The 27618-nt window shown below is 43.7% G+C and overlaps 1 protein-coding gene across 2 annotated transcripts in view; it reads left to right on the top strand.

The window, feature by feature from the left end:
* The window catches only part of ZMAT4 (zinc finger matrin-type 4), a 405890-nt gene that overhangs the window by 136580 nt on the left and 241692 nt on the right, over positions 1–27618 (top strand). The window contains exon 3 of one of the 2 annotated variants that reach the window (XM_021077599.2): positions 13017–13106. The exons of the other annotated variant lie outside the window; for it this stretch is intronic. Within the exon in view, the coding sequence (XP_020933258.1) occupies positions 13017–13106 (90 nt within the window). The remainder of the gene's footprint in view (positions 1–13016; positions 13107–27618) is intronic. 2 annotated transcript variants of the gene reach the window in all.

The raw sequence follows: 27618 nt of genomic DNA, 5'->3' as shown, positions 1-27618 counted from the left end.
TTTGAATGAATATATATTGCAAAATTTCCATCGAGGAAGAATGTATCAATTTATATGCCTATTAATCTTAGTTTTCTTGTACCTTTACTGATATAGATATGTATATTTTGTAAGTATTTCTCAGTTTAATGGGTAAAAATATGCATAATTTTAATTTAAAATATGTAAGGTAGAATTTGGATGAACTCTTTTTTTATTTATTTTTTTTCTGCTGTACAGCATGGTGACCAAGTTACACTTACATGTATACATTTTTTTTCCACCCTTTGTTCTGTTGCGATATAAGTATCTAGACATAGTTCTCAATGCTACACAGCAGGATCTCACTGTAAATCCACTCCAAGAGCAATAGTTTGCATCCAATAACCCCAAGCTCCTGATCCCTCCCACTCCCTCCCTCTCCCTCCAGGCAGCTGCAAGTCTATAATCCAAGTCCATGATTTTCTTTTCTGTGGAAATGTTCATTTATGCTGTATATTAGATTCCAGTTATAAGTGATGTTATATGGTATTTGTCTTTGTTTTTCTGACTTATTTCACTCAGTATGAGAGTCTCTAGTTCCATTCATGTTGCTGCAGATGGCATTATGTCATTCTTTTTTATGGCCGAGTAGTATTCCATTGTGTATATATACCACATCTTCCTAATCCAATCTTATGTTGATGGACACTTGGGTTGTTTCCATGTCTTGGCTATTGTGAATAGTGCTGCAGTGAACATGCGGGTGCATGTGTCTTTTTCAAGGAAACTTTTGTCTGGATATATGCCCAAGAGGGGGATTGTGGGGTCATATGGTAGTTCAATGTATAGATTTCTAAGGTATCTCTAAACTGTTCTCCATAGTGGCTGTACCAGTTTACATTCCCACCAGCAGTGCAGGAGGGCTCCCTTTTCTCCACAACCCCTCCAGCACTTGCTATTTGTAGACTTATTAATGATGGCCATTCGGACTGGTGTGAGGTGATATCTCATGGTAGTTTTGATTTGCATTTTTCTTTTTTTTAATTAAAAAAATTTTTTTACAGAATAAAATACATATATTTAAACACAATTACATTCACACAGATTATTATGTCATGGATCTTAAGAAACAGATTAAGTGTCTCCCTCTGGAGAAGTGGAATAGAAAATATGCTGAGACAAATAGGAAATTTATTCTATACTTTATCCCATTTTGTGTGGCTTTCATCTTTACTATTTAGTATTATCTATTACATTTCAATTTTTCTTTAAATATTAGCATTATATTAAAATTGCATATATTATGCAACTAAAATTTATATAGAAGGAAGCCTTATATACCATTAAATATTTTATATAGCATAATAAAAAGAATAACTGGTAAGAATAACAAAAATAATACACCCTCTGAAAATCAGTAAAATATAAAATGCATAAATTGGTTAAAAAACAGTGTAACTATATAAATATGTCCTCACAATTTGTTACATTTTATTGATTCTTCAGTATAGGCATTACACCATTCTAGGTGATGTGATAAACAAGACATTATAGACCTTACATTGTACCATGGAGAGAAATGGTTATTAACAATACAATCGTAGAACTGTATTATTTAATTGTACAGTTGCATGATTTAATTATAATTATCACAAATTCTTTGATGGAGAGGAAATCAGAATCATATCTAAGAAGACTTCGGCATTCCAAGAATGATGTCAAATGACCCCCTTCATGGTGGATTATGCACTTATTTACTATGAGATATATTTCTTCTCCAGAGATTCCTTGTTTGTATATCAATTGTACATTTTTGGTTTGCAGTCATTCTGAAGTTTTGATATAAGAATCTGTATGTATATGAGATTGTTTTAAGTTGTTGGTCTCTTAATTGCAAGGTCATCTCCAGTGTCCTGCATTTGTACCCACCTCTTCTCATGATTTCTGATTTTGGTGGTATAATTGTGCCTGGATGATTTCGTATCTTTACGGTATATATACACCTTTACTGGTGAGCCTTGTCATTTGTGGAATTTTTGTTCCCTGTTGCTGTCTTTTCTTTTCTGCCTAGAGAAGTTCCTTTAGTATTTGTTGTGAGGCTGGTTTAGTGTTGCTGAATTCTCTAAACTTTTGCTTATCTGTGAAGGTTTCGATGTCTCCTTCAAATCTGAATGAGAGCCTTGCTGGGTAAAGTCATCTTGGTTGGAGGTTTTTTCCTTTCATCACATTAAGTATATCATGCTACTCCCTTCTGGCCTGCAGAGCTTCTGCTGAAAAATCTGCCGATAACCTTATCGGGGTTCCCTTGTATGTTACGTGTTTCTTTTCCCTAGCTGCTTTCAAGATTTTGTCTTTGTCTTTAATTTTGCTTAGTTTAATATGTGTCTTGGTGTATTCCTCCTTGGGTTTATTTTATATGGTAGTCGTTGTGCTTCCTGGATTTGAGTGAGTGATTCCTTCCCCATGTTAGGGAGGTTTTCGGCTATTGTCTCTTGGAATATTTTCTCTGTCCCCTTCTCTCTCTTTTCTCCTTCAGGCATCCCTATAATATGGATGTTGGTGCTTTTAACTTTGTCCCAGAGTTTTCTGAGACTCTCTTCATTTGTTTTCAATCTTTTTTCTCTTTTCTGTTCTGCATCCGTAATTTCCACTAATGTGTCCTCCACCTCACTTATTCATTCTTCTGCCTCCTGTATTCTGCTGTTAGCTGCTTCTAGTGAGTTTTTTATTTCAGTTATTGTATTTTGCATCTCTTCTTGTTGAAGTTTTATATCTTGTATCTCTTTGCTCAGTGTTTCCTGTAAGTTATCCATCTTTGCCTCCAGTTTATTTCCAATGTCTTGCATCATCTTCAGCATCAACAGCCTAAAGTCTTTTTCCTGGAGGCTGAGAATCTCCTCATCACTTAGCTGATTTTCTGGGGTTTTTCCTTTCTCCCTCATCTGAGTTGTAGTTCTCTGTCTTTTCATTTTTATAGGTTTTTGGTGTGGTGACCTTTTTACAGATAATAAAGTGGTAGCCTCTCTTACTTCTGGTGTCTGCCCTCCTTGTGGCTGAAGTCAGTATGGTGGGCTTGCTGTAGGCTTCCTTATGGGAGGGGCCGATGCCTGCCCACTGGTAGGTGGAGCTGATTCTAATCCCTCTGGTGGGTGGGGCTCAGTCTCTGGATGGGATTAGAGGCAGCTGTGTGCCTGAGGGCTCTTTAGGTAGCCTGTTTACTGAGGGGCGGAGCTGTGATCTCACCTGGATTGTTGTTTGCCCTGGGGCTTCTCAGGCTGACTGATGGGTGGGGCCAGATTTTCCCAAAATGGCCACCTCCAGAGAAAGGCAGCTGCTGAATATTCCTGAGAGTTTTGCCTTCAATGTCCCTCCCTCACAACAAGCCACATTCACCCCTGTTTTCCCAGGATGTCCTCCAAGAACTGCAGTCAGGTTTGACCCAGATTCCTATGGAGACCTCTCTCTACCCTGGGACCCAGCACACGTGAAAGTCCGTGTGTGCCTTTTAAGGATGGGGTCTCCGTTTCCCCCAGTCCCGTGGAGCTCCTGCACACAAGCCCCACTGGCCTTCAATGCCAGATGCTCCAGGGGCTCTTTTTCTCTGTGCCAGATCCCCACACGTGAGGGTTTGATGTGGGGCTCAGAACTCTCACTCCTGTAGGTGAGTCTCTGTGAACCAGTTAGTTTTCAGTCTGTGGAGCTTCCCACCTGGGAGGTATGAGGTTATTTATATCATGAAATCACCCCTCCTACCTCTTGATGTGGCCTCCTCTTTTTCTTCTGGAGTAGGGTATCTTTTATAAGGTTTCTGGTCCATTTGGGTGGAGATTGCTTAGTCTTCAGTTGTGAATTTTGTTGTTTTTAGGAGAGAAGTTGAGCTCCAGTCCTTCCATTCTGCCATCTTAATCCTCTCTCTTGATTTACATTTCTATTATAATCAGTGATGTTGAGCATTTTTTCATGTGCTTATTGGCCATCTGTATATCTTCTTTGGAGAACAATCTCTTCAGGTCTTTTGCCCATTTTTCCATTGGATGATTGGCTTTTTTGCTATTGAGTTGTATATTTTGCTTGTATATTCTAGAGATTAAGCCTTTGTCTGTTGCATTATTTGAAACTATTTTCTCCCATTCTGTAGGTTGTCTTTTTGTTTTCTTTTTGGTTTCCTTTGCTGTGCAAGAGCTTGTCAGTTTGATTAGGTCCCATTGGTTTATTTTTGCTCTTATTTCTGTTGCCTCAGGAGCCTGACCTGAGAAAATATTCATGAGGTTGATGTCAGAGAGTGTTTTGCCTATGTTCTCTTCCAGGAGTTTGATAGTGTCTTGTCTTATATTTAAGTCTTTCAGCCATTTGGAGTTTATTATTGTGCATGGTGTGAGGATGTGTTCTAATTTTATTGCTTTGCATGCAGCTGTCCAGGTTTCCCAGCAATGCTTGCTGAATAGACTTTCTTTTTCCCATATTATGCTCTTGCCTCCTTTGTCAAAGATTAATTGACCATAGATGTCAGGGTTTATTTCTGGGTTTTCTTTTCTGTTCCATTGGTTGGTCTGTCTGTTTTGATACCAGTACCACACTGTTTTGATGACTGTGGCTTTGTAATATTGCTTGAAGTCTGGGAGAGTTATGCCCCTTGCTTGGTTTTTGTTTCTCAGGATTGCTTTGGCAATTCTGGGTCTTTTGTGGTTCCATATAAATGTTTGGATTGTTTGTTCTAGTTCTGTGAAAAATGTCATGGGTAATTTGATAGGGATTGCATTGAACCTGTAGATTGCTTTGGGTAGTATGACCATTTTTACAATATTGATTTTTCCAATCAATGAACATGGAATATCTTTCCATTTCTTTACATCTTCTTTAATTTCTTTAATTAAAGTTTTATAGTTCTTGGCATATAAGTTCTTTACCTCCTTGCTCAGGTGTATTCTGAGGTATTTGATTTTTTGAGGTGCAATTTTAAAAGGTATTGTATTTCTGTATTCCTTTTCTAATATTTCATTGTTGGTATACAGAAATGCGACTGACTTCTGAATGTTAATCTTATATCCTGCTACTTTGCTGAACTTATTAATCAGTTCAAGTAGTTTTTGCGTTGAGTCCTTAGGGTTTTCTACATATAGTATCATGTTGTCTGCATAGAGTGACAGTTTTATCTCTTCTCTTCCTAGTTGGATGCCTTTTATTTCTTTTGTTTGTCTAATTGCTGTGGCTAGGACTTCCAAAACTATGTTGAATAGCAGTGGTGAGAGTGGGCATCCTTGTCTTGTTCCAGATTTGAATGGGATGGCTTTTGATTTTTCTCCATGGAGTATTATATTTGCTGTGGGTTTGTCATAAATCGCTTTGATTATGGGATGAACTTCTCTTTATATAGCTTTTAGCTATATGCATTTCTATAATTCCTATTTATGTCTTTTGCCTATTTTAATATTGTTTTTTCTTATAATTTGTTAGATGCTTATTTGTCTTAAAGATACGAGATCACTTTCTTTTACACACTGCAAGTATTTTTCCTACTTTGTGGTTTGCCTCTTATATGCATGTAGTTCAGATTAGAAACATATATACACACACAAACATATAGATAGATAGATAAATAGCCATATCTATCAGTACTACTTCTTTTGCTTTGTTTAGAAAACTTCCCAATAACAAAATTAGATTTATATTCCTACTTTTTTTTTTTTTTTTTGGTACCTTACTATTGGGTCTATTTTCCCAGTTTTTATTCTATTCCATTTTTTGGGGTCTATATTCTACAGCTAAAGCCACACAGTATTTGCTCTGGTTTTTCATTTGTCAGATCTCCAATATCACTTTCCTTACTTCTTTATCCTATTCTTCTGCGTTCTAGGAAGTGACTCTGTCTTGACTTCACACTGACCTGCCGTAGGGATACTGCTCTTGTCCTGCTGAGAAAGACCTTCTAAATCTAGCTTGTGATAGATTTAATGTCCTTACATTATTAACTCAGTACACTTCATCGTAATCAGTTGTCTTATCTCATCTTTGGGCTTTTGTCCTCAGTTAACATATTTTCTTAAATGAAATGGCCTGAAACCTGTGCCACTTAAAACTTCTATTTATTGGGGCGAGTATTTTGCAAAGGGAAAAAAAAAAATCCTTGCTGTCTCTTTCTTGAGAGCTTTTCCCATGTCTTTTTTTGTGTCACGTCATTTTTTTATGCGTGCTGCTCATCGGAACAGAAGGCTAAGGCCTGATATAGGTTCCCAGTGTGGGTGGATTGACCTTGGATCCTTTCATGGTCCACATGAATGAAATTAGGATCTTCTAATCCAATTCTAGCTGTGGGGCTGGATTACAGACCATGGCAGTAGCCCAGCAGCCTTGTGTGTTGGTAAAGCCTTTCCCCAGGGGTCAGTCTCCTCTTCCTAGATTTCTCCTTCCTTCTCTGTGTTGGTAAAGCCTTTCTCCAGGGATCAGTCATCCTTTCCTGGATTTCCAGTGGGTCCATCTTTCACTGTAGGTTTCTGTGTCCAACTGCCTTCCTGTGGTAATAAGGAAAGGTGTACCACTCTGGGAAAGAGCCCCACTGATCAGCAAGGATCTCCAACAGGTGACAGGAGATTTTCTCTTGTTTTATGTGCACTTGACCTTGACTTTGAAGTGAAGTTGCCTTGCAGCTTTTCCAGAGCTCAGCTCTTCACTCTCAACCTCAGAGGGTCAAGTGGGGCTCTGCCAGGGCGCCCTCTCCTCCTTCCTGAGGGAGAGACTCCCCCCCCCCAACTCACATCAACCAGATGCTGCCAGGAGTTCCCACCTCGGTATTTTTCTGTCTCTAATCGGCTCCTCTTTACCTTAGAACGAGCGGAGTCGCCTCCAGATTGGTGGCTTGTGAGAATCACTCTTCTGTAACAATCAGTCTGTTCCAGGTTTTCTCTTTTTCTTCTAGCCCTGGGCTTATTTTAGCTGGTTTCTGGAAGAGGTATAATTAGAGACCTATGATGAAATAAGCTGGAGAAGATTTGACTAGGAAATCAGCCATGGATCTTGAAAGCTTATTTGAAATAACACGTCTCCTGCCAGCCTCACAACTGTGATTGGAGGAGAAAATGAGAGGATAAATATGAAAGGACTTTAGAGGCTGTTGGGAGCAGTGTGCAGATATGAAGTTTGCGTTGTTATTGCCACATTTTATGAGCACAGAAATCAGGAGTCCTCGTTGGAAACAAATTTGAGTTGCGAATTTTTTTGAGGCATGTGTGATCACGGAAGATGGCTATTTAGGTGAAGCACAGACCTCTTCTATTTTTGTGTATTTCGCCCTCTCCTTTCACAGCAATCCATCTGAAATAGAGGTTTGCCTCGTTTTTTATCCCCCCAAAGAGAAGGCTGGCCTGGATTTCCACTTTAGACTCTTTCTTCAAGGACTAGGAGATTGTTTCAGCCAAAGAAACTAATCTGCAGATAGATCTGCCCCCATGCAAAGCCCAGCAATGAGGGCAAAGGCTTTAATTAAAGTGGAAGACTTGGTAATTTCTGGCCTATCTGGGAAGCTTAAAGGTGATGTGGTTTGAATGAAAGTAATGGCTTTTGCTTAAAATGCAAATATGAAGGCTGGAAAGGACCAGGGATTGATTTTCAATGCAAGGGGCAGGGATTGTAATTTCTTTTTCATGGTGTTTTTTTTTTTTTTCTTTCTCAGAAAGTAACGGTCCCCTTCTGAAACTCTGTAATACATACATTTAACTTGTAAGATAACAGTTTTCTCTTTTAAGTTCCTGTCTGTTGGCAGTTGGTCTTTTCAAACTCTTTAAGGCAGTACAGATTTTAGGTATTAAAAGATCTCTGGAAATGTCATCAGGAGTTGCTGTTGTTCATGTTTATTTGGATGACAGAAGGTGGTTTGAGAAGTAGCTTTCTTGGAGTTCCTGTTATGGCTCAGTGGTAATGAACCTGACTAGTATCATGAGGATCCAGGTTCGATCCCTGGCTCTGCTCAGTGGGTTAAGGATCTGACGTCACCGGAGCTGTGGGATAGGTTGCAGACGCCCAGTGGGTTAAGGATTCTGTGTTGCCGTGGCTGTGGTGTAGGCTGGCAGCTGCAGCTCTGATTCAACCCCTAGCCTGGGAACTTGCATATGCAGCAGCTTTAGCCATTAAAAAAAGAAAAAAAAAAAAAAGAAGTAGCTTTCTTCTAGCACTTGTCATCCCAGTTTCCAATCATACGTAGAAAGCTAAAGTGACTGCATTGTGGAAAGTACACATATTTACCAAAGAATTTGTCTGCACCAAAATAAAGTTTAAAGTTCTTAAATACCATATACTGCTCTTGGGTTAAGGAGCCTCATCTCATTGCTAAGAACTGCAGTGAAAAAAATATGCATTTTAAATGTTGGTAAGATGTTAACGAGGGTGAAGGGAAACGTGGTCGATTGTATCAGTGTATGTTAAGTGCATTCCAGATACGGATGTTTTTTACTAATTGTAATTACTGTGCATATAAACTAGACGTAATCAGAAATTACAAGACAAGTATTGTGAAGTTATAATTATTTTTATGTTCAAGGCAAATTTGTTATAAAAATTAAAAGTGAGCTCCTGTTGTGGCTCAGCGGGTTAAGAACCCAGAATAGTCTCCATGAGGATGTGGGTTTGATCCCTGGCCTTGCTCAGTGGGTTAAGGGTCTGATGTTGCCACAAGCTGATCATAGGTTGAAGATGCAGCTCAGATCCAGTGTCGCTGTGGCTGTGGCCCAGGCCTCAACAACAGCTCCAATTCGACCCCTGACTGGGGAACATCCATATGCCACAGGTGCAGCCCTAAAAAAAAAAAAGAAAGAAAAATGAAAACCATTCACACTCCACCTGTGCTAATAAATCATGCTTTGTTTCTTTTTCCTTTTCCACCTCTTTCTTTGTATTTACGAATCTTGATTTAATTGTCATCATAGTATACAGGCAATTTTGAGTTTAGCACCTTCCATCCAATATTCATTATACAGAAAGCATTGTTTCAGTTTCCAACCGAACATAAGGGCATTCCACGGCTGCTTGAACCCATTTCCTATTGTTAAAAATGTAGCCGTCTTCCAGTTTTTTGATTGTTCTTATTTAGATAATGCTGCAGTGAACATCTTTGCTCAAAATTTCTTTTTGGTCATGCCTGTGGCATGTGGAAGTTCTCGAGCCAGGGTTCTAACCTGAGCCATAGCTGCAACTCGAGCCAAAGCAGCGACAAGGCTGGATCCTTAACTTGCCGAGCCACCAGGGAACTCCTGCTCAGTTGTCATTTTAACATTTTGTGGGCAAGGTTTTATTTTTGGAATAAATGGAAAGGAGGGAGGTATATGTACCAAATTTCAAGCAATGGGGGATAGTTAAGGGTATGTTGAGAGGAGGTGGATGAAAGAGGCCATGTGGAGGCAGACGTGGTTAGGTGACTCTGTGTCCTATCTGGACAAGGAGGTGAGTGTGCCCCAGGGGAAAAAGGTGAGGATGCTGGCAGAGCTGCAGGACTGAGCACCAGCTGCAATATTCTGCCAGGAACATCTTTCCCTGGGTCAATCAACATCATTTGTGGCTTTGAGTTTGAATCAGACTAACTGGCATGGTGTCTCTGAACCCCTCTCACTGGGGAGCGGACTGTTTTTGAGGTTTTTACTTCCTCCCTCAAGTCAGGGTAGGGAGACACTGGCTCCGGCCCCCCGCCAGGCTGGAAAAAGCCGCAGAAGGAAAAGAGAGGACCAGGCAAAAGGGATGCAGGTAAAGGATGAGCCAGAGCATCTCCCCCATCAGTCCAGAATCAGGTGATGTTTACTGAGGCTCTGTTTCTCTTCATTCAGACTGTGGGGCAGGAAGGTCCTTCCATCAGACTCAGAGCCTGGGAAGCCGAAGGAGAAAAACAAGCCTCCAGTGAACAAAATTGCAGAGAAACCTCCCATCCCAACATCTCCCATCCCTAGTGGCTTCACAGCAGAGCTGTTCTCTTCCCACGCCTCCTTTTCCCCAGCTAATGGGTTTTTACTAGTTTTGTCAAACTGCAAGTAAATAACCTAGTGAACTCTGCCATTGCTGGAAATAGTCTTTTTGAAAGAAATGTAATATTTTAGGAAAGCAGAAAGAAGAAAAAAAAAACAAACAAACCCAACAACCACAAAACAAGCTGCATGATGAGATTTTCAATTTGTCTGTGATTTTGTTCCCTGGAAATCCAGGACCCTGAGTAGATGGATGATGCAGGGACTGTGATAAGAAGTTCTTCTGTAGTAACACACGCAAAATTGAAAACCCACTGCGGCCACATTTAAGCGCATGCTGATATCGCTTTGTCTTTTCACCAGTTACCTGTCTGTGTGCGCTCTTCACCAGCCCAGGCTCTGTGTCCTTCAGGTTGTCACCTCTTTCTCTTTTATTTTTTAAATTGAAGTATGGTTGATTTACGGTGTCGGGCCAATTTTTGCTGTGCAGCAAAGTGAGTCAGTGATTCAGCAAAGAGATACATTCTTTTTCATATTCTTTTCCATTATGGTTCATCTCTGGATACGGAATATAGTTCTCTGTGCTCTGCAGGAGGACCTTGCTGCTTATCCATTCTCTACATGATAGCTGACATCTGCTAATCCCAAACTCCCTGTCCTTTCCTCCACCCCACCCCCTTGGCAACCACACGTCTGTTCTCTTTGTCTGTGAATCTGTTTGTTTCACAGATTTGTTCATTTGTATCATGTTTTAGATTTCACCTATAAATGGTGGAATGATGCTATCTATAAAAGATATCACACCCTGTTTATCTGATTTATGTCACTTAGTGTGCCAATCTCTAGATCCATCCATTTTGCTGTAAATGGCATCATCTCATTCTTTTTTATGGCTGAGTATTATTCCATTGTGTATATGTACCACATCTTCTTTATCCATTCCTTTGTCAATGACACTTTCTTTTTTATTTTTTTGACTGGTGTGGTATTCCCAATATTCCCATTACTCCTTACCTTCAAAAAACCCACAATACCGTCGAAAAGGTATATACCTTGGAGAAACCATCATATTTATTTGCAAAATGAAAAGTGCCACTTCACACAGTGTCATTCTCAAAAACAGGCAGAAGTTGAACAATGATACTGAAATCAAATCTTCTGACATGGGCTCATATAGTTCTCTATCTTTCTGTCCTACAAATCTTTCAGGCAAACAAAACTCCAGATATCCCTTGGTTAAAACTTACTATGTGACCTAGAAATGGCTACAAATATATTTCAAAATCATGCATCAGTACTTTTTTATGCCTGTGATATTTTTCTTGTTCCCACAGCACTTTTAAACCTATGTAAAGTCCTTGGAAGTGTCCGAGGACTCTTTGGAAGCACAGTCTTCTTGCTCCAGGCAAAATGAGGGAATTAAAAAAGTGATAAATAAGGAAAACCAGATAGAAAGGATTCCACTATGTCCTGTAAAACAAGATGCAATTTGCTGCATATTCTCTGAAAAAACACCCCTTTGCGTTTGTGGCGAATCCATGAAGGCAAACCATCATTCAGGATTTTGGCTAGAACCCAGCTGTAAAGAATGGACAAGGGAAACCAAAGCCTGGAAAAGGAGTAAATAATCTCTGAGTAAAGGAAAGGGCTGGGGAACTAGAATCAGGCAGCAGTAGATTCATGGAGAATTCACGTTACAGAGACCACCTGGAGCTCAAAGTTAGGACTGGTGCAGTCTGCAGCAAGGGATGTTTAACATTATGTGGATTACAGTTTTTCCTAAACATTGTCTCATCCGAGTCTCATGGAAACCCTGATGAATATCACTGTATTCATTTTGTGCATGGAGAAATGAGACTCATCTTGGCTATAACCAAATTAAAGTAAGTGACTTGTTTGATGTCATGACTCGAGGGATATCTTGCAGCTAAAAAGCGGTAGAGCTGTAACTGGAATTCTGAACTTCTTCTGCCTCTTTTCTTGGTGCTCTTTTTGATCCACCATCCTGCCACAGGTAGCAACTTAGAAATTAGAACTGCAGTGATCTTTCAAGGTGAGGGGAGTTTGGATGGGCTCTCAGTTGAGTGAAGGAAGAGAAAAAAGATGGGATTAAGAACTGATCAGTTTCTCCACACTGGGCATGGACAGTTGGTACAGACAGAAGTCCATTGTGCCACTAATCTGCAGGAATGGGACTTGTTTCAGTTCCATCTGCCTGCTTGCATGGAGCTTGGCTCTGCTCATGCTTAGAGGTTTTGTGTATATTCAGGCTCTCAGGGTGGCATTGTACCCTCTTCCACAGGGCAGGGAGACCTAGCTCTTCATCATGGTAAATAATATCTTTGTATTATCACCTTTGCTGACCTGGTCTGACTTTTTTGGGGGGAGCCACATCCAAGACATATAGAGGTTCCCAGGCCAGGGATGAAATCTGAGCTGCAGCTGCGACCTATGCCACAGTTGCAGCAGCAACACTGGATCCTTAACCCACTGCAGAAACCTGAGCCACTGTAGAAACAACTCTGGATCTGTAATCTGCTCTCCCCAGCAGAACTCCAATCTGTTCTTACTTTCAAAGACAATTAAATATACCATTCACTGGAGGCTAAGGGATCCCGATGGTTTCCCCTTTCTTCATCAACTCTGTCTTCTAATCCTGAAATGATGTTGGCTTAATGACCTTGGAAAAGTCACTTAACCTGTCTATGGCTTCATGCCATGGGACCCATAGGAAGTACTCAAGTGTTTCCTAATTTTTGTTTTGTTTTGTTTTGTTTTTAGGGCCGCACTTGTGGCATATGGAGGTTCCCAGGCTAGGGGTTTAATCAGAGCTGCAGCTGCTGGCCTACGCCACAGCCACAGCAGCGCCAGATGCAAGCCGTGTCTGCGACCTACACCACAGTTCATGGCAACGCTGGATCCTCAACCCACCGAGCGAGGCCAGGGATCGAACCCGCAACCTCATGGCTCCTAGACAGATTTGTTTCTACTGGGCCACAACAGGAACTCCTCAAGTGTTTTCTAATGAACGTACTTCTGGGCATTTGCAGACACTGGCTATGTTTCCACTGTGCCTTCTCTTTCACAGTATCTGCTTCTGCTTTGCCTTCCCAGAGTCGAAAACATGCAAGCAAGGTCCGACTGTATTACATGCTTCACCCCAGAGATGGTGGGTGTCCTGCCAAGAGGCTCCGATCAGAAAATGTGAGTATCTGGCACCACGCGCTATCCTTAGACAGCTTCTTCTGTTTGCTGAGAACTTTGCAGGTCTAGGAATTGTGGTGATGTCCAGCTGAGTGGGAAAACCAGATGAGTAGAAGGCATTCTCCCTAAACAGTCCAGAAAATATTATGTGTAAGCCAGTCTTTTCCCTATTTCCTGCCAGAACTTCCCAGTAGAGTGTTGGGAGATTTTTTTAGGGTGAATTTTGTTATTAAAGTATTGTTGATTTACAACATTGTACCAATTTCTGCTGTACAGCAGAGGGACCCAGTCCTATATACATATACATTATTTTTCTCATCCTGTCTTCCATCATGTTCTTTCCTAAGAGTTTGGCTATAGTTCCTGGGCTGTACAGCAGGACCTCATTGCTTATCCATTCTAAATGGAATAGTTTGCATCTGCAAACCCAAACTCCCAGTCCATCCTACTCCCTCCGTCTTTCCACTTGGCAACCCCAAGTCTGTTTCCCATGTCTGTGAGCTTGTTTCTGTTTTATAGATAGGTTCATTTGTGCCATATTTTAGATTCCACATCTAAGTGATATCATATGGTATTTGTCTTTCTCTGTCTGACTCACTTCATTTAGTATGAGAATCTCTAGTTGCATCCATGTTGCTGCAGATGGCATTATTTTATTCTCTCTTTTGGCTAAGTAGTGTTCCATTGTGTATATGTACCATATCTTAATCCATTCCTCTGCTGATGAACATTTTAGGTGGTTTCCATGTCTTGGCTATTATGAATAGCGCTGCAATGAACATAGGGGTGCGTGTATCTTTTTGAGTGAAAAGTTTTGTTCAGATATATGCCCAGGAGTGGGATTGCTGGATCATATGGTAGTTCTATATTCAGCTTTCCGAGGAACCTCCATACTGTGTTTGTAATGTACATTCCCACCAACAGTGAAGGAGAGTTCCCTTTTCAGTTGGGAGACTTTCTGATGCTGTCGTGCTGGGGCCTAAGAACCCACAGTGGGGCTGAGACAGATGAGGTTGGGTGGGAGGAGGCAGGCGGCTTCAGAAGACGTGACCTAAGGGCAGACCCGTCAGCGATTATCAGATGCTTTGCTCGGTACATAATTTATGTTTCCTTTGGTGTGTAAAACAGAACAGCAGTTTGTTCATTTGGAATGAAAACTGTGCACCTCTTGCAAGTAAAAATACGGGAGTTTTTGATCAGCATCACTGTCCCCTGAGGGAATGTTTACTTGGGAAGACGAATGACAATTAGAAGGTGGTTTTGAGGGTATCAAGTCAGAGCAAAGGGTTTCCCTCAGCCAGGACAAGGCGAAGACTGATGGGATGAATATTCTTCCCAGCAAGGGACCTGTTCTTAATGAGTGGAATATTCCTATATCCATCCATAGCTGAGCCCTCGGATGCCCTGAGAGGCGGCCGGTGTAGAGGTGGTACCCCACCCCCTCACTGCACTTGTGGTCCTGTTTTCTCTCTGCTGCCATTTCGATGCCAGTCTTCTTTTCTTATTAAAAATGAATCCATAATCATCGAAGAGATGACGAAAACTGAACTTGCATTATTTTCAGGAGAGAGAGCGAGAGGAAGGTACCTGCAGGTGACCCAAGGTAGAGAGAGCGTCAGGGCTGGCGGTGTTCTCAAATGGCAGGCACACACGTCTTAGCATCACAGAAGGACCTGTTCCTGACCAGGCTAATCTGGATGCTGTGGATGTTTCTTTACTGCCTGCTGAGGACACAGAAACCAATAAGACACAGAGACTCAAATATAGTGAGAGAGGAGTTCTTGCTATGAGAACCCAACGTAGTCTCAGTGAGGATGTGGGTTCAATCCCTGGCCTCGCTCAGTGGGTTTAGGATCTGGTGTTGCCCCAAGTGCAGTGTAGGTCACAGAGCAGCTTGGATCTGGTGTGGCGGTGGCTGTGGTATAGGCCAGCAGCTGCAGCTCCGATCTGACCCCTAGTCCAGGAACTTCCATATGCTGCAGGTGCAACATGAAAAAGAAAGAAAGAAAGAAAAAAAAAAAAAACTTGACTGTTTTGGCCATTTCTTTGAGCCTCCTATCTTGGGGGCTTCCACATGTGTGAAATTACATTTGTTTTTCTCCTGTTCATCTGTCTTGTATCAGTTTAATTATGAGACCAGCCAAGAAATCCAGAGGGGGAAAGTCTTCCTCCCCTACACTGGATGGAGGGCTCCCTAGGAGCTCAGTGCAAGCTTCCTGATTAGACCTTGAGGGGAGGGAAAATAATCTGTTTCAAAGAGCGAACTGTTAAGTGTCGGTGAATCCTGTTGTTTCTGACTCTTAGGAAAGGCCATTGAAGGAAGACATACGGGCACCATCGCTGAATAATTTCAAGGGGAAACTTACAAAAACCTAATTCTGTTCTCTCTGTGAACAGCTGATGGAGAGAAGGTCTTTGGTGTAGCAACAGGATTCTGAGATTGCATAAAAGCTGGCTTAGGCTGATGCCTGTGGCTTAATAGGTTCTTTTGCTAGGGATACATCCAAGAAAACCCCCATCTCCCTCCTCACTCCCACCGCCTCCATCTGGTACAATCCATCTGAGCCCAAAGACCCCGGCTCAAATGCCGTCTCTGCAGTGGTGACACCCTCCTTGGCCAGGCAGCCCTGGCATAACTCACCCGCCCTGTGACTCCATGGTGCTGTGTACAAATGTTAATAAACACCTACCCTGGGGGATCAGTGCTATTTTTTATTCCATGTTAACTTCTTTCACTATATATTTTCTTTGTCTTTTTAAGGCCATACCTGCAGCATATGGAAGTTCCCAGGCTAGGGATGGAATCAGAGCTGCAGCAACATGGGATCCGAGCCACATCTGTGACCTATGCCTTGGCTTGGGGCAATGTCGGATCCTTAACCCCGTGAGTGAAGCCAGTGATTGAACACACATCCTCATGGATACTAGTTGAGTTCTTAACCCACTGAGCCACAACGGAAAGTCCAAAGCAGGCAGTTTTTATGTGCTTCTTAGGTGAAAAAACAGTAAACGTGTGAAGAATGCACAAGACAAAGGAGTTGAGGCTTGGGGTAACACATTCGTGAAGAAGCAACAAGGTTTGTTTATACAGGCTTCTCAGCCCTGAATTCCTATCTCTGATCAGGATGTTTCTCTATGTCCTGGTCCAGGGAGGGTGCTTTTCACATGGGGGATTTATTTCCTGTCCTCAGGGGGGCAAAGGATGGTCAAAGTGTCCTTCTTGCACCTGCTGTTTCTTCAGTAACATTATTCAGAAAACTCTGTAGGACAAAGTGGCATGCTTTGGGGTGGCATGTTCTGTTCCCCTTCAGAGGCAAACACAAAGGGACACTTGGACTCAAGCTTGACCTCAAGGACCCAGTCTTGGCTTCTATGTCCAGAACCATGCTCCACCCCACTCAGGCTCAGGTTCTGCTGGATTCCTTGGGGTCGGTACACAGAGCGGGGGAGAAGTTCAGATTTTACAGAATAGGTATTTGCAGGGATTCTTTTTTTTTTTTTTTCCAGGGCTACGCCCATGGCATATGGAAGTTCCCAGGCTAGGAGTCGAATTGGAACTACACCTGCCAGCCCAAGCCGCAGCCACAGCAACACCAGATCCAAACTACTTCTGTAACCTGCACCACAGCTCACAGCAAGGCTGGATCATTTAACCCACTGAGCAGGGACCGGGGATGAAACCTGAGTCCTCAAGGTTACTAGTTGGGTTCATTACCGCTGAGCCACGATGGGAACTCCTGCAAGGATTCTTTACCCAAGACCCCTCTGAGAACATGTTCCTGGGTTTTGAAAACTCAGCTCTACCAATGATATGTAGTTGAAATCATTTTCTATGGCTTGTTAATCACGGTCTGAAAGCAAATCAGTAAATAGGAAAAGCAGCATCATGATCTTGCTTCTCGAAGGAGATAGTTGATGCTTTTATTAGGCTGCATGGATATTGCAGATATGAATACAGCACTTCTGTTAGGCATCTTGATGCCTAAGATGCTGTGTGGAAGCTGCCCCCAGCCCCTCTCCAGGGCACTGAAAGTCCATGTGGGTAACTTTTTGGACCAATTTCTTCTGGCTGCACCTGCAGCATGTGGAAGTTCCCGGGCCAGGCATCAAACGCTTGCCACAGCAGTGACCCAAGCCAGATCCTTAACCCACTGAGCCACAAGAGAGCTCCAGGACCACAATTTTCTTTTGTACAGACTCACACCTAAGGGTTGAGAGACTGAATGTAGAGAAGGACAATGGTCAGGCCATATGTAAGAATAGAACATTGACCGCCAGCCTGTGGCAACCAGTTGGGAAAACCAACCTGTTCATCTATAGTCCCCTCGCGCAGAAGCCTGCCTGCTGTGAGTCAGATTATAGGAAGTCAAGCCATTGTCTCTAGTAAGTATCCTGGGAGTCAAAAAAATACCGATGTACCCACAGGCCCCGATGGCCAGGATGTGATGGAGAGCTGACACCTTCCCTAATATCCATCCCTGCTTCCTATTTAGAACCAACCAGAAAATGCCAAATGCTCATGTCTGACCAATCACATGGGGTGTCCACTTATAACTGGCTCCAATTTCCACACGCCAACAGCCTCAAATAGGGGCACAGGTGACACCTACCCTTTTTTTTTCATTATGAAGTGTCCCCAGTTCTCTGCTGGTCTTTGAATTTTCTCCAAATGCAGGTGATGTTGGTGGCTCCCTTGCTACAGCAAGCTCTACATAAATAGCCTTTAAAAATATTTTTTTTGGGTGTGCTAAGCCTGTGGCACATGGAAGATCCCAGGCCAAGGATCAAACCTGTGACACAGGAGTTCCTGTTGTGGCTCAGTGGTTAATGAACCTAGCTAGTATCCATGAGGATGCGGGTTTGATCCCTGGCCTAGCTCACTGGGTTAAGGATCTGGTGTTGCTGTGAGCTGTGGCATGGGTCTTAGATGGGGCTCGGATCCTGAGTTGCTGTTGCTGTGGTGTAGGTTGGCAGCTGCAGCTCCAATTCGACCCCTAGCCAGGGAACCTCCAGGTGCCAAGGGTTTGGCCCTCAAAAAAAGATAAAAGAGAAAAAAAAAGGACAAAACTTGTGACACAGCAGGTACCTGAACCAGAGCAGTGACAATGCTGGATCCATAACCCGCTGAGCCACCAGGGAACTCTGAAATAGCCTTTCTGGTTCTCATTTGGTTGGTGTTTATCTCCACAGGGTTGTAGAATGGGGATCATAATAACCTCTAATGTACAGGTAACTCATGTATATAACTCTTTGTTTTCGAAGTGCTCCCTTTGTGCGTTACTATTACTGATCCCCTCTCCACCGCAACCTGTGTCCTTGGGAGAATGAACAACTACGGTCCACGAGCTTCTCTAGTCTCGCCCATCCTCTCACCTGCCCTGCTCCCGGGGGCTGCGGTGCATCCCAGTCCTAACTGATGGAGAACTTTGTATTTGTTTATTTTTGTATTTCTTTTTAGGGCTGTACCTGCGGCATATGGAGGTTCCCAGGCTAGGGGTTGAATAGGAGCTGCAGCTGCCGGCCTACACCACAGCCACAGCAATGCCAGATCCAAGTTGAGTCTGTGACTTGCACCACAGCTCATGGCAACGCCGGATCCTTAACACACTGAGCAAGGCCAGGGATCGAACCCGAGTCCTCATGGATACGTGTTAGGTGTGTAACCTGCTGAGTCACAGTGTGAACTCCTGGAGAAGCTTTTCATGGCTGCCCCAAATAGCCAACAAAGTGAATGCTTCTGAAAATAGAAAATTTTGGCCAGTTTTCCAAATTCTGATCACCCAGGAACTTTGGGCTCTGGAGTGATTCCTCAAATTGATGGGTAATGGCAGCCATGTCTCCCTGCCCCCTTCTTAGCCCCCTGGGAAGACACAGCAACTCCAACTTTACATACAGATGAACACAAGTGCCTCTTCTTATCCTCAGATGTATTTCCATTTCTAGTCTAGGGTCATAGGACTTTTTAAATTGTTGTTGTTTTTTAAAAACTTAAAGCCAGGATTTCCCGTTGTGGCTCAGTGGGTTAAGAACCCGACCTAGTGGAGTTCCTGTTGCGGCACAGTGGTAACGAACCCAGCTAGTGTTCATGAGGACTCGGGTTCAATCCCTCGCCTCACTCAGTGGGTTAAGGATCTGGCGTTGCCATGAACTGTGGTGTAGGTTGCAGACGTGGCTCGGATTCTGTATTGCTGTGGTTGTGGTGCAGGCTGGCAGCTGCAGCTCTGATTCAACCCCTAGCCTGGGAACTTCCATATGCGGCTCCCCCCCAAAAAAATTCATTTCTGTTTTCTGGCCTTTCCAGCTTTTGCAATTCCCTGCTTTTCCCTTTGGACTCCTCGACTGGTTTTTCTGTTTTTTTTTTTTTGTTTTTTTTTTTTCCCCTGAAACTTTAGAGCAAGGCATTTCCCCCTTGAGGCCACAGAGTAAAATTAAATACAAAATAAATTGTTATAGTTGATTGCCTTAGAGAAATTTTCAGCAATCCTGTGAGCCTTAGAGCCCAAATGAACTTTCAGGATTATCTAGTCCCTTGAGAGCCGCAGTTTTTCACCAGTGGTCCTTTTTATTATCTTCCCACTCGTGGATCCTATGCTTTGGGGGGGCGGGGAGGGACCTGTTTGCCTGCTTGAGAAACAGCACTTAACAGTTAAGAGGTGATTTAATTTGACTTTTATTTTTATTCGGTAAAGTAACTGCCAACGCATATTACCAGTCAGTATTCAGTCAACAGTGTTTCTACGTGGAGTTCAGGTAACGCCTTCTGAGTGGAGGCACTTGACATTTGGTTTGTGTGATCAGACGTATCGCTCCTAAATATTTATGTGGTTTCCCTTAGGCCTGAACTATTCAGCATAGCTAGAGAACCTCCATTTCTGCTTTCACAGGTCCCTGAACAGCCTGGATTTCAGATTGGGAAGACTCATTCTAATCCTGTTTCTCTGTGATTACAAAGGTGAAAACAAGACTGGTCCAATTTTGTCAGGCTTTGGTTGAGACTCTGCTTCCCTGAATCCTATTCCTGGGCATCTTCCACATTTCCCGAGATTGTATCTATTTTCTTTTCTTTTCTTTTCTTTTTCTTTTTAAGGCCAAATATGGAAGTTCCTAGGCTAGGTGTCAAATCAGAGTTGCAGTTGCATGCCTGCAGCAGAGCCACAGCAACATCAGATCTGAGCCTTGTCGGCAACCTATGCGGCAGCTTGTGGCAATGCTGGATGCTTAACCCACTGAGCAAGGCTGGGGATCCGACCTACATCCTTACAGAGGTAACAGTGTGTCCTTTTGTGAAGCTAGGAATTGAACCCGCATCGTTACAGAAGTAACAGTGGGTCCTTTTGTGAGGCTGGGAATCAAACATGCATCCTTGCAGAGATAACAGTGGGTCCGTAACCCACTGAGCCACAATGGGAATTCCCTCATCTTTATTTTTAACAGGGACATTCTTCTGCATGCCCTTTTAATTAGAGTCGGTGTACAATGTATGTTAGCTAGGCCGCTAATAGGTTGCTACAGTTAGCATAAAATTCACATTCACTCATGGATAAGCCCGAATGTCTTCTCCATCTCTCAATAGGCAAAAATTAATTTTTTTCACTGCAAACTGCGCACAAGGGCAGGGTCCCTGGCAGGATGGAGGCAGGACAGTGGTTCCTGAGGAAAGTGACCCTCAGCTGACTCTTGAAGGATGGAGGCAGATGATCTAAATGAAGAATGGGAAAGGCCGCCTCCGATTGTAGACTCCACCCGAGTAATATCTTTAGCGAAACACAACTCAAAGGTGTTTCTGGATGCGGAGTGCCACTAGGTGTTCGTTTTCTGGGTCTCCTGTAACAAATTACTGCGTACTGGTTGGCTTCCAACAGCAGAAATGTATTCTCTCACTGTTCTGGAGGCTACACATCTCAAATCAAGTTGTCGACAGGACCTCTCTCTGGAGGCTCTGATTGGAAGTCTAGCCCATGCTTCTCTCTTGGCTGCTTGCTGGTGGTGGCTGGAAAGCTGTGGCATTCCTTGGTTTGTAGCTGCATCCCGAACCTGTTTTCTTCCCTGTGTGTATTTCTGTGTGTCTCTCCTCTTTTTATAAGGATACCAGTCAATGGATTGAAGACCCACGCTAATCTGGGGTGACTTTACTGTAATTCATTACATCTGAATAGAACCTCTTTCCAAATAAGGTCTCCTGTGCAAGGCGGACATGAATTTGTGGGGGGGGGGGCGGTATTCACCTAGGACAGCAGTGGAGACAAAATGGAGATTGGGGAGTTCTCGTTGTGGCTCAGTGGGTTAAGAACCCAATATAATGGCCGTGAGGATGAGGGTTTGATCCATGGCCTTGCTCAGTAGTTATGGATCTGGTATTGCTGCACGCTGCAGTGTGGGTCACAGATGCAGCTTGGATCTGAGTTGCTCTGGCTGTGGGGTAGAAGGGCAGCTGCAGCTCTGGTTCGACTCCTAGCCTGGGAACATAAAAAAGAAAAAAATGGAGATTCAGTGGTGGACAAAAGTTCAAACCTATATAGTACATAATATTGGCATTTATTTTGTCTACCTTTCCCATTTTTTCGAGTGGTCTGCTGCTGAATTCATGGGGGAGTCTCAAAGAGGGGTGTATCCACCAACAAGGCTGGGTCTTGGCTGCATATTTAAAGCTAGAAGTGGGGACTCTGTCCCTGGTTCAGCCACATGAAAAGTTGTAAAGTTAGTTTTACAACTTTGCTTTGCAATTGCCTAAGCTTACTTGCCATGAGTTTATAGTCAGGGATGATCATTGCTGCCTTGCTTGTCTCTGAGTTGTGAGGGCCTCACATAAAGCTTCCTATTTGTAAAGCTGCATGAGAAACTGTAAAGCAAGAGTACAATATTCTTTCATGTAGATTTTTTTTTCTTTTCTTTTTAGGGCCACACCTGCCACATATGGAAGTTTCCAGACCAGGAGTTGAATTGGAGCTGTAGCTGCCAGCCTGTGCCAGAGCCACAGCAATGTGGGATCTGAGCCACTTATACTCCTGGCCTGGGAGCTTCCATATGCCACAGGTGTGGCTTTAAAAAGAAAAAAAAGAAAGGAGATTTAGATTTAATTGAGCCAAACTAAAGACTATAGCCTGGAAGACAGCTTCTCAGATTACCTTGAGAAACTGTTTCAGAATAGCATGATTTTTAGGTGAGTTTTTTTTTTTTTGCCACACCCACAGGATGTGGAAGGTCCAGGGCCAGGGAACCCACACAACAGCAGTGACATCAGATCCTTAACCCACTGAGCCACTAGGGAACTCCCTCAGTACAGTTTTCTGCCTTGTCAGAACAAAGAACATCAAACAAGTCAGGGATACATTCCTGCAGATCAGCAGGTACACAGCAAGTCTCTGTGGTCTTGGCATCTGGGAAGGGAGTCTTATCATAGAAGGAGCACCAGCATGGAAGGAGTCCCAGAAAGAGAGGCGTTTCATCTTTATTTTTAACATGGACATTCTTTGCTTCTGGCCATGAACCCTTTTCTTTAACAATTAAAGCAGATGTACAATGTAGGTTTGATAAGCCATAATCAGACTGTTCCAGTTAGCATAAAATTCTTTTTTTTTTTTTTTTTGTCTTTTTGAGAGGGTCGCACTCTCAGCATGTGCAGGTTCCCAGGCTAGGGGTCGAATTGGAGCTGTAGCCGATGACCTGTGCCACAGCCACAGCAGCATGGGATCTGAGCCGTGTCTGCAACCTACACCACATCTCACGGCAACGTCAGATGCTTAACCCACTGAGCAAGACCAGCGATCCAAACTGCATCCTCATGGATACTAGTTGGGTTGGTTAACTGCTGAGCCATGATGGGAACTCCTAGTTAGCGTAAAATTCAAGTTAACTCACATATAAGCCAGCATGACTTCAATATGTGAAACTCTCTTTTATCTGCTGAAAGAGCATGGCCTCCGATGAGGATAATGGCAGCAGTGAAAAATGAGAAATAAATAGCTCCGAGGGACAATTACGTAGGTAAAAACGGATGAGAAGATGGTCTCCGAATGGCATCCAGGTTGAGAACTTGCACAACCGGATGGTTGCTGCCCCACCCCCACTCCCACAGCCGCAATAACCTTAATCCTTAAGACTGTGACCTAAGGGGCAGAAAGAGCTGAGAAGCAGGGCAGGATGGCAGGAAAACCCACTCTCCATGTGGATCCTGGCTGAGCAGGGCTAAATTTACATAGATGTGAACTTGCCCTGAGCCAAGGAGTAGGGAGCCACAACGGAGAAGAGACCAAGGGTTGGGGGGGTGGGGGGTGGGGGGGCGCCCGTCCCCCCCGCTGCCCCGCTTTGTCCTCAGAGCTTCTTCCCCATCAAGACTTTCTACTTCTCAAATGGAGAGGGAGGCCACCCAGGGGCCAGGCCAAGAGGTGGAGCCCACAGAAGCACCAGCTAGAGGTGTCCTCCTGGTGCGCTGAGGTCCAAAGCTGGTGTGTGGAGTGAGTTCCAGTCACCAGATGAGGGGCTGGGGAGGGGACTGACAGTACCAGAACCCTGGTGCCTTCGATCAAGGATCCCAGCAGGATGTTGCTGGGATGCGGAAGTTGGCAATGGTTAGATAATATGCCTCCAGCAGGAAACCTGGAGTTACTCAGAGGGTGGGAACAGATCGGATGTGGTCTTAGGACTTAGGTCCAGTGATTCCCAGGGGCTCCATCCCATTCTTCCTTCCTTTAAAAGACCCAGGAGCACAATTTTCAACTTCTCAAGTGCATGGGCTTTGCCTTACTCACCTTAGTACCTGAGCACCTCAACGGGGAGGGAGGGGGGGGGTCACTAAATCATATTCATATCTTCATCATAGAGTACCATCTCATTGTTTTCTTTTTCTTTAAAATAATTGTGATTTAAAATAGCTGTAATGAATAGGGATTCCCGTTGTGGCTCACTGGGTTAAGAACCCGCCTAGTATCCACGAGGATTCGAGTTTGATTCCTGGCCTCGTTCAGTGGGTTAAGGATCTGGTATTGGTGCAAGCTGCGGTGTGGGTCGCAGATGCAGCATGGATCCTGAGTTGATGTGGCTGTGGTGTAGGCTGGCAGCTGCAGCTCCAGCCTAGCCTGGGAACTTCCATAGGCCCCATGTGCGGCCCTAAAAAGCCAAAAAAAAAGTGGTTTTAATTAACAAATTATGATTTGTATAGAAAGCCTTATGGAGCATCTCCATGAAATCATACTTTAGAAATATGCCTATGAAAGTGGTTTTGTTAAAAGACGACTCGGTGAAATTGACTTTGTTCAAGAAAACCTGAGGGTTATGGACAGTTTCTGTAAGCACCTTCACTAGGTTCTCAGACCCACATGGAGCACATTAAAAACAGGAAAAAAACCCAAGGAAAGGGAGAGGCAGGTTCTCTCAAAGCACAAGCCCATCCTGCAGCCAGTAGCTGCTGCTTCTTCTCCTTCTCCGTCTCCTTCCTCTTCTTCTCCCTCACCACCGTCTTCTCCTCCTCTTCCTCCTCTTCTTCTCCTTCCTCTTCCTCTTCTTTTCTTCTTCTTCCTCTTCTTCTCCTCTTCCTCCTCTTCTTCCTCCTCCTCTTCCTCCTCTTCCTCCTCCTCTTCCTCCTTCTCCTCCTCTTCCTCCTTCTTCTCCTTCTTTTCTACTTCTCTTCTTCTCCTGCCTCTTCTTCTTCTTCCTCTTTTCTTCTTCATCCTCTTCTTCTTCTTCTCTACATCATCATCATCTCCTCCTTCTTTTTAAAATTATAGTTGATTTACCGTGTTGTGTCAATACCTGCTCTATAGCATAGTGACACAGTTATGCATATATATACATTCTTTTTCTCTCACTTTTGATCATGACCTACACCTTCCAAATCTATCCTCCCCCAGGCAACCAGCTGCCCTCTTACTGGCCGCCTCTGATACTAGGCATGGCCTGTCTTCTCGAGGCTGGATTCTGTTGTACTGTAAGTGAAGGCTGTGTCAGCAGGAGTTGATGTGCAGCTAACAGAGGTAGATAGCCTTTCCAGGTCCCAACTCTTCCAGCTACAGTAGAAATGGGACTTGACGGTCAAAAGGTTCTTCTCTGGGGAGTTCCCTTTGTGGTGCAGTGGAAATGAATTTGACTAGCATCCATCAGGACACAGGTTTGATCCCTGGCCTTGCTCAGTGGGTTAAGGATCCAGAGTTGCTGTGAACTGTGATGTAGTTTGTATATTCAGCTTGGATCTGGCATTGCTGTGGCTGTGGTGTAGGCCAGCCGCTACAGCTCCGATTCGACCCCTAGCCTGGGAACCTCCATAGGCCGAAAGTGTGGCCCTGAAAAGCAAATGAACAAAAGTTCTCTGGAGGACGGTCTGGCACTGCCTCGGGGATAAAGAGGGTGAGCATGCCTATTGGGTGACCTTAAGCCAGGTCAGATCCCTCAGCACATGTCTCTATCTGGGCACAATACAGAGCCCCCCAAGCTTTGTTTCTTTTCAGGGTCACACCTGTGGCATATGGAAGTTCCCAGGCTAAGGGTCGAATCAGAGGTGCAGCTGCCAGCCTACACCACAGCCACAGCAATGCAGGATCCAAGCCTAATCTGTGACCTCCGATGCAGCTTGCAGCAACAGCGAATCCTTAAGCCACTGAGAGAGGACAGGGATCGAACCCACATCCTTATGGATACTAGTCGGGTTCTTAATTCACTGAGCCATAATGGGAACTCCTACGGATGCTCTTTTAAATGAATCAGAATCCATTTTAGACCAGAATAAAAGAATTAAAGAATTGTGGTGACCACAGATTACCAAAGAGCTGTATGTTCTGTGATCATTGCTCTCTGAGGCCAGCTCTGAAATGTAAGTGTACAGGTTGGCTTTTGGGGGAGGAGGTGGGTAGCAGGGGTGCACAGGCACCCCTAGGCACATGACAGCTGCGGTCTGCAGCTCTCTCTTCCCTTTTTGCTAGGTCTCCTCTTTCAGGGGTCCGTATCTCAAGCTTCTCTTTTCCTGTCTCAATTATTCCCCTCCCTGTAGATGCCCTCGGTGAATGTGCTAGAATCTCACAAACCATAAATTTATGTTTCTCTTGAATCCCAACTCTATTCTGAACGTTTTTATCACTCATTTTTAATCAGGTTTCTTGCCTTCTGTTCCTGGGTCCATTTATCTTTATCCCTTCCCTGGCTACAGGGAGGGCGACGGGCATCTTGCTTCCCTTCCTTCCTCTGTCCTCCCTAGCAGTGTGCATCTGTACCCTCGTGCAGCCCTGTCATAAATCATACCTGCTGTCATCCCCCTACGAGACCCTGTGTGCCCATTCTGTTTCTCTTTCATCACCTCTGGGCATTCTTCATGCTCAGAATATATATTTTTTTAATTAATTTATTTTTTTGTCTTTTTGCCATTTCTTTGGGCCGCTCCCGCGGCATATGGAGGTTCCCAGGCTAGGGGTCAAATTGGAGCTGTAGCCACCGGCCTACACCAGAGCCACAGCAACGCGGGATCCGAGCTGCGTCTGCAACCTACACCACAGCTCACGGCAACGCCAGATGTTAACCCACTGAGCAAGGCCAGGGACCGAACCTGCAACCTCATGGTTCCTAGTCGGATTTGTTAACCACTGCGCCACGACGGGAACTCCCAGAATATTATTCTTGCAGAACAAATAAGTCTGTTTCCTTCCCTACATTCTGTCTTGTGACCGTTTGGCTCGGTTTAGGTAGATGTGTTCATATATATATATATGTATGTGTGTGTATATATATATATATGCTTTTATATATGTGTATATATATGGATGTGTACATATCTTTTATTTTTCTCCTTCCTGCAATATGTACACATATGTATGTATATATATATATGCTTTTATGTATGTGTATGTATATGGATGTGTATATATCTGTATTTCTATATCTATATAGTTATGTCTTTTATTTTTCTCCTTCTTGCCTTAGAACCAGTCAAGGGTTGTGACATCAGAATAAATGATACATTTATAACTGCCCATGACCTGCATTTGGTGCAAGTAGTGCTGAGACAGTGATGAATGATAAACACCATCCTTTCCCAAGAAAGCCTTGGGAAATGCATTCAAAAATAGAGATGATGGTCCTGAGTTGTACTAGTTTGCAGGAAAATGGCTTTTTGGACTTAGATCCAGCCCCGCATGAGAGACTGCAGTGGGAGCTCTGCGTGTGTGAGCTTATGTAATTCTCAGAACACATTCTCCCATGGGGGTTTATTGTGCCCTTTGTACACATGACATAGAGAAGTTCGGAGGGTGGTAGAAGCATGCAGGGCATCAAAACCGAGGTCGTCTAATTCTGGTACCTTTCTCAGTCACCCCTCCCCCACCTCCCTGTGGCAGCCTTTGATGCATGGAATGTCTTTATTTTTTATTATTGTTTTTCTTTTTATGGCTGCACCTGTAGCATATGGAAGTTCCCAGGCTAGGGATGGAATTAGAGCTGCAGCTGCTGGCCTACACCACAGCCACAGCAACACCAAATCCGAGCCACATCTGTTACCTACATTGCAACTTGCAGCAACTCTGGATCCCTAACC

Source organism: Sus scrofa, chromosome 17, assembly GCF_054392235.1.
Source record: "Sus scrofa isolate SSC_HxYL_T2T_F1_AM1 chromosome 17, Sscrofa_HxYL_maternal_Yorkshire_Landrace_v2.0, whole genome shotgun sequence".
NCBI classification, from domain to species: domain Eukaryota; kingdom Metazoa; phylum Chordata; class Mammalia; order Artiodactyla; family Suidae; genus Sus; species Sus scrofa.
Note: the sequence above shows the minus strand (reverse complement) of the source record. Positions and strands in the feature narration are given on the sequence as shown.